At 53.5% G+C, this 14,204-nt stretch overlaps 6 protein-coding genes across 6 annotated transcripts; 3 read left to right on the top strand and 3 right to left on the bottom strand.

The window, feature by feature from the left end:
• Window positions 1-1,039: 1,039 nt before the first annotated feature.
• Window positions 1,040-2,126, top strand: COCMIDRAFT_26683 (uncharacterized protein; the record flags this gene model as incomplete). Its single annotated transcript, XM_007690192.1, has 2 exons — window positions 1,040-1,129; window positions 1,476-2,126. 2 exons carry the CDS (start codon window positions 1,040-1,042, stop codon window positions 2,124-2,126), a joined length of 741 nt encoding a protein of 246 aa, XP_007688382.1.
• Window positions 2,127-2,720: 594 nt separating this feature from the next.
• COCMIDRAFT_26684 (uncharacterized protein) lies at window positions 2,721-3,703 on the top strand (the record flags this gene model as incomplete). The annotated part of the gene is made up of 3 exons (XM_007690193.1): window positions 2,721-2,748; window positions 2,865-3,014; window positions 3,099-3,703. The coding sequence occupies 3 exons, from the start codon at window positions 2,721-2,723 to the stop codon at window positions 3,701-3,703; spliced, it is 783 nt and encodes a 260-aa protein (XP_007688383.1).
• Window positions 3,704-3,981: 278 nt separating this feature from the next.
• On the bottom strand, window positions 3,982-4,203 carry COCMIDRAFT_37151 (uncharacterized protein; the record flags this gene model as incomplete). The annotated part of the gene is made up of 1 exon (XM_007690201.1): window positions 3,982-4,203. One exon carries the CDS (start codon window positions 4,201-4,203, stop codon window positions 3,982-3,984), a length of 222 nt encoding a protein of 73 aa, XP_007688391.1.
• A 2,614-nt stretch (window positions 4,204-6,817) lies between these two features.
• On the top strand, window positions 6,818-7,819 carry COCMIDRAFT_96434 (uncharacterized protein; the record flags this gene model as incomplete). The annotated part of the gene is made up of 2 exons (XM_007690217.1): window positions 6,818-7,210; window positions 7,355-7,819. 2 exons carry the CDS (start codon window positions 6,818-6,820, stop codon window positions 7,817-7,819), a joined length of 858 nt encoding a protein of 285 aa, XP_007688407.1.
• A 1,318-nt stretch (window positions 7,820-9,137) lies between these two features.
• On the bottom strand, window positions 9,138-10,725 carry COCMIDRAFT_96504 (uncharacterized protein; the record flags this gene model as incomplete). Its single annotated transcript, XM_007690218.1, has 2 exons — window positions 9,138-10,339; window positions 10,392-10,725. 2 exons carry the CDS (start codon window positions 10,723-10,725, stop codon window positions 9,138-9,140), a joined length of 1,536 nt encoding a protein of 511 aa, XP_007688408.1.
• A 997-nt stretch (window positions 10,726-11,722) lies between these two features.
• COCMIDRAFT_5679 (uncharacterized protein) lies at window positions 11,723-13,166 on the bottom strand (the record flags this gene model as incomplete). The annotated part of the gene is made up of 4 exons (XM_007690184.1): window positions 11,723-12,225; window positions 12,321-12,952; window positions 13,002-13,073; window positions 13,123-13,166. 4 exons carry the CDS (start codon window positions 13,164-13,166, stop codon window positions 11,723-11,725), a joined length of 1,251 nt encoding a protein of 416 aa, XP_007688374.1.
• Window positions 13,167-14,204: the final 1,038 nt, after the last annotated feature.

Consider the following 14,204-nt stretch of genomic DNA (forward strand, 5'->3'; position numbering starts at 1 on the left):
TGGTGCAGAGTTGGACAGGACGTCAGGAATGCAGCACTGCCTCTAGTGTGGCGGCATGAGTGGTTTATAGTTGAAGAGCCCCTTGTAGGCGACCCTGTACGTATCTGGATCGCCAGCAGCCAGATCGCCGCCGGGCTGCTTGAATTCAGTAATGGCGACGTTAAGGTGGAGAGGCGCTCAGACACATTAAAACAACGGCCGCCCGGGAAGAGGACAGGATGCAGACCGGGGCGGACCCGCATGCACCCTGTTCACTGGCAAGCCTCACGCCAACCGTCAAGCGTAGCCGGCTCGGAGCATAAATTTCGACCAGGACAGCGATAAGTGCAGCAGACGACGCTGCGTGATGTGTGGATCCGAGCTTGGCGGACGGCTAGTTCGTGGACCCCCAGATTCTGACGTGTGGGCGGCGGCGAGGCCATCCATGTGAAGCACTGCGAGCGTCGGGCGGCGGAGTAAGTACTTGTTCGTAGAGTAAGTACCTAGTTGTGCAGGCAGTGGTGTGATGTCGTTGATTCATTCACTTGATGGACTGTTTCATTCAGCCATCCATTCATCCAGTAGTGGCATCATGTCTGCTCGATGATTCATTTATTCGCCCATCCATCTATCCACCCCCGCCAGCTACCCAGCTACCCAGCTACCCACCCATCCGCCCATCCACCCACCCGTTGCTTCAATTATTTGCATCGTGTCTGGGATAATGCCAGGCTAGCTGACGCATGTGGTCTCTGGGGGGGGGGGGGGTGGGCATCCACACACGCTCCCTCTATCTGGACCACATGCAGCACTGAGTTTTGGGAAGCATACCCGGGCGCCAGACAGAAGCTCTCTTTTTTTGGTCTCTGCGCGCCTCTTGCTGTTTGTCTCTCTCGTTCTCGCGGCCAGCTGGCAGGTGTTTTCGTGGGGCGTCGCCAGAAAGAGGTCGAGGCCGGGGCCATCAAGAGACAAACAATGGCGAGCGGGTTTCGCAGGCCAGGCTGATTTCGAATCACAGCGGGCCAGGGTGTCGCACGCTGTAACGCCGCGGGCAGCCAATATGGAGCAACATGCCAAATATCACATAGCTCCAAGGACTGGGAGGAGGGGGGATGCGGCAAGAGGGAGCGGAGGTAGCATTGCGAAGCGGGTGTGTGCCTAGACCACCTGCAACGCTGTTGCAAGGGTGTGTGGACGGCTCGAATCGAACAGCTTAGTGCTCTCGGCTTGAGGCCGTGAAGAGCTTCATCTGCCAGAGGGCACGGGGGGGTAGATCCAATGGCACGCCGGCGGGTTGCGGCTAAAAGCGATCTGCCCTGCGACGTCTGTCCTGAAGGTCTCCCCGCTGCTGGGTGGAGACTTTTGTGCTGGGCCTGCTGCCACGGACGCTGCGTGAATGATGAGCCATAGTGGCGACCAGGGTCAGCAACGGGTCTGCCCAATTCCGGGATTTTGGGAGAGTGCGCGATGCAGAGGCGCAACTTTGTGCTCGACAGACCGAGACATACATGAGCCCGTCTCACGCGAATCACGCCGCCGCCCGCTTGGAGAGGGGGAGGTGGAGGGATTGCGAGTGCGCCATGGGTATGTGTGAGTGGGCTTGCGGCAGTTGTGCCCTCTGGCCGTTAATTGTCACCGGCACTGTCACCGTCACCGTCACCGTCACTGTCGCTGTCGCCGTCGCCGTCACCTGTCCAACGACATCTGCGTCAATAGTGGGTGACGAGTATACGCCTACCTACATGCACCGGATTCTGGGGGCCTGCCACGGGCCCTGTCCCTCATGTTGCACTGCAACCCTGGCAAATGCCGCCTTTTGCAGACGCCCGAGCGCAAGCTCCTCCCTACAGTCGTATCGTGGAGCCGGCAGAGCCCCTAATAGTCGACGCGTAGGTATTGCTGGTGCTGGCACGCACTGGCGAGCACCCGTCCAGCGTACCTGCGCTCACCCTGGCCTAGCCAAGTCCGCGCTGTGCGACCTTGGGCGGGCGCATTGCTGCTTTCATGGGCTGCTCCTGGGCCTGTCTGTCGGGCCTCGCTTCGCGCCCTCCATTTATTTAGTTAACACATGGGTGGTTGGCTGCGTGATTGATTGCTGGATTACTCGATTGGATGGATGGGTTTTAATTGAGCGAGTGACTGACTGAGGGAGTGACTGGACTGGACTGGTTGGCTGCCAGGCTGAGAGAAAGAGTACAGAGACTGAGAGTGAGAGAGGCAGATCTGCCGTGTTAGGCCCTTTACGCGAGCTCCTTCCCTCTGCTGCCATCCCACTCCACCCACACACTCACACTCACCTACTCACTCGCCCATTCGCAAATCCTTTTCTGCTCTACTCCCACTCTACTACTGTATATATCCACTATTACTATACTGCTATTCCACCACTGGCCACTCACCATCTCCCCTCCACCATCATCCCTATCCCTATCCCTATCCCTATTACATCTCCATCTCCATCCCCCACCACGCACTGCCTCTTTCCCCTTACCCGACCCTCCCCTCGTTAGCCTCATCTCATCTCGCCTCACCTCGCCCGTCTGCCCACTTCTCCATCTCGCCATCTCCCTTTCCCTTCTCTCCCATCCCATCCCATCCCTCCACCCAAACTCATCGCCGCCCCATCGCATGAATCACGTCGCCACTCGCCCGCAACAGGCCACCCCCAAGAACCTGCGCCCCCGTCGCGATCGACACCCCCGCTAAACAAGCACCCTGGCTCGCAGCTCGACTCTACCGCCATGGCTACCAGGTTTGGCAACTACCACGGTGCGTGCCACCAAACTTTGCCCTGAACGGTTCCTTGTCCCCTCCTGCCTTTACTCGAACCGGCCGGCCGCTCGGCACAGGTTGCCTCGACTAGCCGTTGCTGACTCCGCGCGCAGATTATAGTGGCGTCTCCAAACAACCTGCCTCTGCCACTCATGTCGTCGACCCACGACTGCAAATCCTGGATACGCTGATCCCGGCCATCTTCACCGCCAAGCACTGTTTGGATGTGGGTGCAAACGCAGGCAGCGTCAGTGTTCAACTTGGTATGTGGCTTTCAAGGATACCCCTGCTCGTCTCGTCGAACCGACTATGAACAGCCATGTGCTTGATATTGATCAAACTTGCAGCCTTTGACTTTGACGCCGCCTCCGTGACCGGCGTCGATATAGATCCCAGCCTAGTTGGCCAGGCCGAGAAGCTTTACGCTCTGCGCGCCTCCCGCCGTCGGCCCCCTACCGCTAGTTCGCCGCCCGTTGTCGACTACTTTCCCCTCTCGGCCCTGCTCACCCATGGCTATCGCATAGAGCCCCAAGGCAAGGCTGCACCCAACCCGTCGCCATGGTTGGCTAACATGCCGAGCGTCAACTTCGTCGCCGCGGATTGGGCCCTGCCCACCGGTCAGCATCTCCAAGACGCTTATGATGTGATCCTAGCTTTATCCGTCATCAAATGGATCCATCTCGAGCATGGCGACCAAGGCCTGGTCGCCTTCTTCGCCAAATGCAGCAACTCGCTTGCACCAAGCGGATATCTTGTTATCGAGCTCCAGCCGTGGGATTCGTATCTCAAGGCCGTTCGCCCCAATCACGCTCCACACTTCCAGCAATCCTTGAACAACCTAAAGTACCGTCCAGAAGAGTCGTTTGACAAACTTCTCCACGATCAAGGCTTACACCTCTGCGCTTCATCAGACGCCCTTCCTCGGCGCATCAATGTCTATCAAAAAGCGTGATGATATTATCCACTGGTAGATTTGAAATATCCGCCCTGTGAATGTGGCCCTATAACGCTACCGAACGTTTTGGTGTTGCCCAAAACGACCATTACTATTAGAATTATTATCGGTAGGGATGCCAAAGCCCGCTGCACGTCGTTTCACACTGTCCGGGCAATTAAACTCTAGTAGTCGTAGTTTGCCATGATTCTTTTTTCCAGAAGACGAGCTGACTGGACTACTCGACCTCTCTGGACGCTGTGGCGCACGCATTTCCACAAATGGTTATTTCCGTTTTACGAATCATGGGATTTTCGTGTGTGGGTTGAGGATCTCGACTGGCTCGTATCCAAGATCCTCATTGACAAAACTCCGCCCCACAGTTCACGATTTGTGTCCCGGTCTATCCCCTGTCTGCCGATCTTTCTCCTCACTAATCCGGGTTCTTCAAACTCAACCATCGTACGATCATCAGCACAATGTGAGTAAAGATCAACCCACGAGTAGAAATGCACCATATTTCTTGCCATGTTGCTGGCGCCATTACAGGTTTTGTATCATCGTAGTCGGGTGTTGAGCGTGACTGCGACTATTGAAGGTGTGATGTTTGATTGGCCACGCCGTGGATGAGGAAATAGCTACTACACATTATGTCGCGATTTGGCGCTAGCAGTTGTCACAAGGTCACGATGCAAGAGCTAGCGATAGCCGCCTCTCGGAGGTTTTGACATGTGCCAAATAGTATGTATATCCCTACTGATCGAACCACTTGTGGTGCACTAGGCAAAGATTCAAACCTTGCGCCATTTCGGCCAAGTTCGAATCCGAGCGTAGTTTTGATGCTACCCAATGTACTTAGTCTCCTCACCAACACCCAGGTTGTCGTCTGCAATGTCAAATAAATTATAGTTTTGTGACGTGGTCGGAAATAAGCCGGCACGGTATTAGTCTGTCGAGCATTTGGGCGAGGGAGCAGCCGGTAATTACCGTGTCATGACAGTCAAATGCACATGTAGGTTGCAGATTGTTCATAAGAGGCAGCACGTGGTTTGCAGGAAAAAGGACCTGTGTGAACCATCAAGTATCGGTTATATGTATGGGTGGATTGTCAACAAGAGCAGCATTTGAAAGTGGAGTGATGTTTAGGCGATTGGTGAATCAATGTGAATCTGTGTGTAGTCATGGATAGCAAGTAAAGTATTTGTCAAGAGTGCAGTATCAAACATGTGCCTGTGCCAGTTACGTGGCCTCATTTTATTCCACATCAAGACAGGGCCGAGAAGATATCGCCTACACATTGGGACCTGCAGCTTTGATCTCTTTGGATGGGAGATGGGCACTGCGGTGGATATCTTGGTGTAGCCGAGATGAATGATTGCCCGCCCGAGGCCATGCAAGATACAGTAGCGACGTACATAGTACATACATAGACATATGTTGTTTCATTTACCAAGTTGGCATTCTATTGATGGCAATACATGTCTTGGTTTCATTGTACAACAGCCGGAACAATATGCAGAAGCTACATAGCACATTGCTTACCACCAGTGCATGCTACCGATAGTTAGAATAGAGGCTTGCCTTGTCAACCCCCGAGTGTGGTACTGAGGATGAACAACGCAACTGGACTGATACCGAGTACACAGGCTGGACATGGTGTTGCCAATCATGATGAATGCCCTCTAGCAGAGAAACGGGGCGCTGAATCAAGCACGAACAACACACCATCGGATAGCTGCATGGTGGAAGACAGCGTGCAGGAGTTTGAGCGACTGGGACACGCCCTGCTGCCCAATACAGCGGGCAGTACAGGAGGGCGTAAGGTGGCTTTTGATTGACAACAAATGCACTGCACTGCACTGCACGCATCGCCAGAGTTGCAGGGCGGCCGGCGGTGGCATGCCGGAAGTGTAGCCATGAGCGGCAGCCGTCTTCGGCGCGAGCCTCTCGATTACGTATGTATGCGGGGGAGGGGGAAAAGCCCAATGATACCGAGCGCCTACGGCCTTGCAAGGGCATATGCAAAACATATCTCTTCTGCTGTGAAACCTTGCAACACACCCGTCTGTCCTTGCCACCAAATCTTGCATCGAGCCTCGCCCGAAAACACAACCCTCCCAAATCCCAGCCAGTGTGCTGGAGTCAGCAACGGCTGCCCGCAGCTGAGAAGAACGAAAAGAAGAAGAAGAAGAGGAAGAAAAGCAAAATAGCCATGACGCCGTCTAGCCGCGTTTGCCCCCCTCCGAGCAACGTCCCTCGGGCGCGAGAGATGAAGGAGAAAATTTTCGACGCCTTCTTGTCGGCGCAGCAGCGGGGCTGAGAAATATCGCCTCTCCCAGGCCGCCTCACCTCTGCGCTCCAGCTGGCGCCCATGCCATGTTCCTTGAGCAATTGCTCGTCTCGCCCCTCTCCTACCAGGCTCGTTCGCTGGGACCGACGCAACAATGACTCCTGGGACTGGCTGACGCCCACGTCGCGTAGTGCAATGGCAATGACGCGTAGCTGCTGGTCCATCTGCGGTGGCAAGCCGTCTCAGCTTGGATGACCATCAGCTACCTGCCGACTGGGCCAAGCCAAGCACTACCAGACAGAGAGTATCTACACTACTATATAAACTCTGGACCGCTCTTCTCTGCGTGCCCACGTAGCAGGTTCCAGCTTTCCAAAAAGAACACGCCAGACAAGCCCGTCCAGCCAAAGGTGAGCAAAGCGCATTGAACAGCCGAATGCGTCGTTGGCACGCGTGGGATGCACGCAGCCACAGGTGCTGAGGCGCAAACGAACGGGCGCCGTATAAGGGGCGCGCTTATGACATGGAACGGTTTCGTGCTGACCGTGCGATAGGCTTCCTCGACGGCTTTCCGCGCGGGCGCCTCTCACGATCCCTCTTGCAGATCTCTGGTCCATTTGACATGCTTGCCCAAGCCAAACATAAGCCGGACCCTTGCTTTTGCCAAAGCGAATGACCTTCCGAGCTTGGTCACACAGAGCTAGACAACACTCAACCACTATTACTCGGCAACCCACCGGAACTGCCCACGTCTACTACCGATCCATAGCCCTTGATAGCCATATATACGCCATCTCATCCCAGGCCCGCCAGACGGCCAAACCCGCAAACCACCGAGAACGATGCCGCCTGCGAGCTCCTCCTTCACGCCTCTCAATGTCTCGGACGACATTGTGCCAGAATGGCTGGGGTCCTTCACCCTGGCAGCGCCCCCAAATACCGACCTTTGGAGAAAGCCTCCATCCGGTGATGTTTCCACGGCCCCGATACTTTACACAGCGCTGCGCAATCCTTTCATAGCCGCTGAAGTCACCGTGTCTGCTGATTGGGAGTTGGAATGGGATCAAGGGGGGTTGGTGATATTCGCGGGCACACCGCCAGGACAAATGGCGGCGAGACAAGCACAACAAGCAGCAGCAGCAACAACGGCGGCGGCGGCGGCGACAGCAACAACATCACCATCATCATCATCATCACCACCACCACAGCCAACAACAACGACATCTACCCTCGAGGTCCCCAATATTGCAGATATTTTGCTAGAAGACGACGACGCGACACAAAGACCCGCGACGTCATCACTGCCTCAGACGTCGATAGCCAGCAACCCTGGAAACGTGGAACCACCATCCCCTAACCCGCCTGGTACCGGACCCCAGCCAGCCATAGTCGACAGCCGCGGACCCCCACCCGCCTACCCAACAGTGCATCAACCACCCGCCTCAAAATGGGTCAAAGTCGGCCTTGAATTCTGCAACAACGCCTGTCACGCCACCTCTGTAGTCGCAAACTCGGACGGCGCCGACTGGTCGCTCTCTGCGCTCCCAGCGCACCAGCAGCGGCGCTACGACTTGCGGGTTAAGATTGAGCGGATTGGCTATGCGCTTTGGGTTTGGTACGAGGACGATTTGGTCGGCTGGAAGAAGTTGAGGGAGGTGACGTGGTTTTTCTGGGGCGTAGAGGATAAGGCGGTCAGGGTGGGCGTGTATGCGAGTCGCCCGGCAAACTTTGGGCTCAGCATGTTTGATGCTAGGCGAACGGCGGCGGGTGGCGAGGCTGGGGGGGATGCGAGGTTTCAGGCGAGGAATTTGTGTGTGGATTTTGAGGGATTGGAGATTTTTTAAAGAGGCAGATGAGGGTTTGGTTTCATGGGATTTTTCTTTTCTTTTCTTTTCTTTTCTTTTCTGTTCTTCCTATTCTTATGCTTCTATTCCACACTTTTTTTTCTATTCGGATTATTATGTATGTTTCTCGGAGGCGAAGGTAAAGTCTGGACAGGAGTCTTCAAAGTTGCAGGATGGGTCAGAGTTTTCTTTTTGTTTCTGTTCATCTTCTTCTCTCTCTCTCTCTCTTTCTCTTTTTTTTCTGTACAAATTCAATGGGACTACGATGATACCATGCTATTTACATACTATAACTATATATTTATTATAAGTACAATAAGAGGTAGATTTGTCCACTTTTGTCTCTGTCTCTGTCTCTGTCTGTTTGAGTGTTTTGTTTCTGAACAAGAAAAAACATACTCTGGTACACCTGCGTTAAAAAAATTTCTTGTACGTATACCGTCATAAGAACAGATTCAATATATTTGTTGCCCTACTATGCTAGAATGAGAAGCAAGCCCGATGTCGAGAGTTTATCTTTTGTGAAATTTATCTCCTAGATGATCAATCAATCAATCAATCAATCAATCAATCAAGAGAGAGAGAAAGAAAGAGTCTGTTTCAAGATTGTCTTGTCTTGTCCAACTACGCTCGTTTGTACCCTCCCAATACCGTTGAATCACCCCCACCTGTTACATACAAGGATACAGAGACACAGATCTTCATACTCTCACTATCTATCCAAACAGATTTATCATGACACAGCTTACCCTTCTCCCCCCCCCCCCCCCCCCCCCCCCCCGACTGGATTGAAAAAGTAGAGACGCCGATGAAGGAAGAAAGTGACTCTATATTCAACTTATGATGAGATATCGTGGACTTGTGGCGAGCAGGGAGAGGCGAGAGATGCATAACTACAGAGGTTTGGGGGGGGGTGGTTACACATGTTAGATTAATCTGTCAGGTGCGGGTGGATGGTATTGTTTTGTTTCAAGGGGCGAGAGTTTCCGTGTCAAGTATAGTGATGACTTTTATGTCGGATAACTAAATCTTATTCACACCGTGTGCACAAAAGTGCATTAAAACCCACGCGTTGAAGCATACACAAGTGTCCTTGAATGTCATACAAATTACAATTACTATCATATCTAAAAAAAATAAAAATAAAAAAAATCTTAACTACTATCAAACACCAGCCAGCTGTCCAGACACCCCAGGGCGCCTGTATAGAGCCATAACAGCGAGTGGTCCATCGAACCAAAAAGAATGTATATACATGACGAAAAATAGGTTTCCATACAACATTTGCTCGTTCGTGTTTTTTTTTGTCGTCTTTTCATCAACTCTTCGCTTCGGCAATGATGTAAGGACCGATAACACAGATAGCAGTCCAAATCACCATTGTGCTCTCGACAAACAGAGTCCAGGGGATCATGTAGAAAGGAACCTCAAGGATTCGTACATAAATGGCGTATACGGCGACGTAGAAGAAGTGGTAGACCAGCATCCAAGGATTGGTGATCAGACCGGCCAACATGCCACTTGGCTCAGCGACGCTAGCACCGCCGCGTAGAAAGTACTTGAAGCAACCCTTCTTGATGAGTTCGAGGTAGATATTGTCTGCGGCGAAGAGCGAGTACAGGGCCATTGCGAGGATGTTGATGACGCTGGTGCCATTCTTGCGTTGCCAGTGGAATTTTCCGAGGGCGGCGAGAACAGCCTCAGAGTCTTCGAGCAAGGGGATATTGGCGGGGGAGAGGAGAGACGAAAGAAGGACTACATCGTTGAAGGCGACTGTCATACCGCCGCCGGTAAGGGGATGGCGCATGTTCATTGCGTCGCCGAGGATGATTAGGCCGGCCTGCTTCTGTGTAGAAGGAGGCAAGAAGGAGTTTGGCATGCTACGGAGCTTGCCTTGCTCGACTGCTTTGCGGAATGCAGGCTGGACGCATTCGGGAAGGCGGGGCAGTGCTACGTTGAGCATGTGGTTCTTGATGCCGCCGTTCTTGGGCGACGCCGAGGGCAAATTCTCCGGTACATCGATGAGAATACGCGTCTCGTGGGTGCCAATCTGGTAGATGAGGATCGGAGGTGCGTCGGTGAGAATGACATGGCCGTGATTAGGGACAGGAAGTTGAGCATCAATCATCTCTAGACCCCAGAACTTGCTGCGGACCTGGGGCTGGTGAGGAATGTATTCTTTGCGGAACTTTGATGCATAGCCGTCGGCGACCAGCGTCACAGCACCAAAGAAGTAGTCTTGTTGACCGTCGGTTTGACACGACACACCTACGACCTGGTTGGTGTGGTCGCTCTTGACTAGCGAAGTGACTGTCGACTCAACAACGGTGACATTGGGCGTTGCCTTTGCCTTGGCGCGAAGCTTGGAAATGAAGCGGCCGTGGTGAAAAGAGCGGCCCTCGGGTACTTTTGAGGTCGCGCCTTTAACAAGGTTGTGAGGGTAGGGAACGTGGGCATCCTCTTTGTGGTACATGACCTGGTAGCCATAACAGGGAATGGCGTCAATGTCATCGAGGCAATCTATAGTATTCTGTCAGCATCGCACTTCCTCATCGACACAGACAGCGCGTACCCCTCATGCCCAATTTCTCAAGGGCATTCACACCGCCAGGTTGCAGTAGCTCGCCGACAATGCGGTCAGGCTCCTTGAGACTCTTTTCCAGCAATATGACACTCCTGCCCTGCTTGCCGAATGCGACAGCAGCAGCACAGCCCAGAATGCCAGCACCGATAATGACGACATCTGCCTCATGGTGGATGCGCCGCCTTTGTTCGCGATAATCTGTTGTGTCGATGGCTTGGGCCGTGGGCGCAATTTGTGTCGACGAGCCTCTTTTGCGCAGCTGTGGAGAATGTGTGGCGCTGACACCAGGCGGTAGCTCGGTGAGCTTGGTGCCAGAATACATGGTGAGCATGGCTGCGATTATTATGGGCCGGGTCGAGGGCCCAGCTGAAAGGGTTGGTGGTGGTGGTGGTGGGTTGAGGGCGGTGGAGGCTGCGATAACAAAACAAGCAAACAAGCAAGCAAGCAAGAGTGTTGGGCTCGAGGCAGGTGATTTGGACAGCCAAAAGTAAGGCGGCTAGGAGGTAGAATAGGGCCAGAGAATAATTATCAAGAGGCAGACAGGCAGGCAAACACGAGATGCGAGGACACAAAAGCTGTCAGGGTTCGGTAGCTTCTACTCGTCACTCTGCCTTAATTCCCGGGCGTGGCGAACCCACGATCTTAAGCGTCGATGTCGACGACAGGGATCGCCCTCACCGCCTCGTTGTTTCTGCCAGGGGCTGCGGCTCCTGCACCCTCATTGGCCAGCATGGCGTGAACATGGCCTCACCCGCAAAACTGACTTGGCCTCACACCATCATCGTCTTTTTAGCAGTCAGACGGTGAGTGGCTAGCAAGGAGAACAGCCAGCCTTGTTAATCAGTCCTGCACATCCCTCATGCATAGGGATGGATAGTGATGGCAGTATTTTTTGTGTTTCAAGCCTCCTAGAGTGAATCCTGCGAAGCAACTCATCCGATTACTTGTCCCATACTAATACATATTACCAACAAAAACCAACCATGACTTGTACAAGTCACCCTACAATAAGTATATAATACACAATCCGAAGCGAATATCAAACAAAAAGCCCCATGTCGTGTCGTGGTAAATGAAACCCTTTTGCCTAGTCAGTAGACATAACACTCGTCACCGTCTCTTTTTTTTCGCCTGTCCAATCCCCAAATTCCGTTTTTTTCCCAACCGCATGAATGTCCAGAGTTCAACCGTCCCAGTTGAAGAAGAAGAAAAAAAAGAAAAGCATCCTGGGTCTGTTCGAGGCCCATGTTGTCTTGTGGCCACAGCTCCGGCCATGTCTCGCTCGCTGTTGACGCTGGCGTGCATATCCACTCTCACACTCAATACGCAGTCCCGGGTTGCCTAGAAACCATATACGACGCCACGCGCGTGTCGACTTCGATAATGACCGATCGTCTGTCCAGCGTGTGTTGCATCGTCTCAACAGACTGCGCCGGCCCGATGTGCGAGTTGCGGTAGTAGGCCTCGTAGAACTCGCTTAACCGCGAGTCCGTCGCCCCTGACTGCCCAGGCGCAATAAGATTCGACTGTCGAGCTTGTGATTCACCCTCGCTGATAATCGACCCCAGGATCGACGTATGCCCAGACATGGCCGTCGAAGATTCGGATGGTGGCCGTTCCCTCGCCAATCTTTCCGCCTCTTGTCCTTGTATACCACTATGTTCCGATGTGTGGTACACTACGCCAAACGCGCTCAGCCCCGTGTGACTGTGGCTGCTGCTGTACATGCTGCTCGCATCGCTTCCTCCTTCACAGTAGGGAGAGTATGCGCGCGGTTGGAGTCGGGCGGGGACAGCAGACGAATAAGGTGCAGGCTCAGAGTCTTTGGTCAAAAGTTAGGGTGGGCCCAGTATAGTATGTAACTACCAAATTGCTAAAATACAAAAAAATCAACGCACCAGGGAGCTGGCTACCTACTCGGCTCGTGGACCTGCACGCGAGGGTATCCATTCTCAGGCGATGGCGATCGGGATTCTTTCCTCAGTGCATGGCCCGGGAGCGTAGGCAGCTGAGTGGTAGGAGGGCTGTAAGGCGACTGGCCTGAAGCCGAGTCATATGCCATGGTCTCGGAAAGTCGGAAGTTGTCATTGTCGTGCTCGTAAGAACCAAACGTCGTAGATTGGGCGTCGCGAGGAGGAGCACCTGGTGACGGAGGGACTTGAAGCGACATGTCGACCATGTGGTTGTGGCTTCCGTTGAGTTCAGCCTGCGAGGGACGGAGCTTCATGGCTGGAGGTGGAGGGCGGCGAGTGGCATCGTTGGTGGCACTGAGGTTCAGACTGAGCGTGCTGTTGTTGGTCGACTGGCCCTTCATGAGCGGCGAGCTGGCGCTGCCTCCAACCAAAGTGCTGTTGCTCATAGCTCCCGGGTGATTGCTAACAATGGATCCTGCCCTCGATGTAGGGCGGGACTGAGCAACACCAGCATAAAAACCTGCCTCGATGGCGCGAATACCAAACAAATCTCCCTCATCCTTCTCGCGTTGATTCAACTCGACGGTGTCCTCCTTGGGACCGGCTTCAAGCTCGGCCTTGGTCGCCTTCTTTAACCTGTGTCCATCGTAAGCTACTGCAAGGTTAACTAGTTGGCTCGACGTACCTCTGTCGATTGTATAGCACCTTGATGAATCCAGCAATGATGGTGATGAGCAGTAAGCTCATAAATACGATACTGGCACAAATCAGTCTTGTTTAGAAAGCCAGTATGGACGGCAACGTACACATATTTGTACGCCAAGTCAAGATTTCCAAACCAGTTCGTCATTATGGTTAGGGTAGTGGACAGTAGTGTCCAAGACGGGGGTATCGTAGGAAAAGTAGTCTTCTGGGATTGGCGATGGACGGATGACAATCTCCAAAATAGTGTTCCAGTGGCCTGGGTGCTTGAGGAGTGGTGTGGTGACGATCCGAATTAGGATGGGGATATGCCTTCTTTCCTGATTAGTTGCAGGGTTGTTTTGTCTTGCCGTCAAACGAGTGGTGGGCGAAGATGCAGAATATGTGCAGTTGGAATACGCAGTATAGACAATATAGTAGTTGTGAGAAACGAAAGGACGTGTGATGGAAGCACACTGGTAATGATCGGATCGGGGAAGCAAACTCCTGAAAAACCAAAGCTAGGCGAAGGAGCGAGGAGGGAAGGGGGGATAAATGAGGGTAGTAGGTCCAGAAGCGATCGCTGTCTTGCTGGGCGATTTGGCGCCATCCGTCCCTACATCCGGCGTGGGCACACATGCTTTGGGATCTAAAAGCGGAGTAAGGAACTCGGGTGTTAATGCCTGCCCGCAAAAGAGACGACCAGTCGCCAATCACCGACAAGGCGCTGCCAGGAAAAGAAGTTTCACGCATATGCGCTAAGGATATTGGCTGTGAAGTAGCCGTTACCCATGCAATGGCAGCCTTGCCCCGAAGTCAGTGCTCCCAAGGATCCGGCAGCGCTCTTGATCAATGGCAATCTGGGCGCTCGTAAAATCCCACCCATTGGTGGTCCAGCCCGTCCAAGTTCCACCTGCACTGTCCGGGCGACTGCTTGCTTGCTTTGCGTTCCATTCCATTACTTACATAGAGCCCTATGGGACTGGAGCGCCGGGAATGGCGCAACAAACGGCTGCGGGCCCAACAGAAGGATTCCACTGGCGACCAGCCCAACATGGACACCTGGCCCGAGCCTTGGAAGGGGAGGGGGGATGGAGGCAAAGCGATAAAGGCGTGATAATTGGCATGCTGGGCCGTCGTGTGTCGAGTAAAAATGCCGGCAAGCACCAAAATAGCGGACAGTCAGGCCGCCGAGAAGGCCCCACTT

Source organism: Bipolaris oryzae (assembly GCF_000523455.1).
Source record: "Bipolaris oryzae ATCC 44560 unplaced genomic scaffold scaffold_73, whole genome shotgun sequence".
Classification (NCBI taxonomy): Eukaryota; Fungi; Ascomycota; class Dothideomycetes; order Pleosporales; family Pleosporaceae; genus Bipolaris; species Bipolaris oryzae.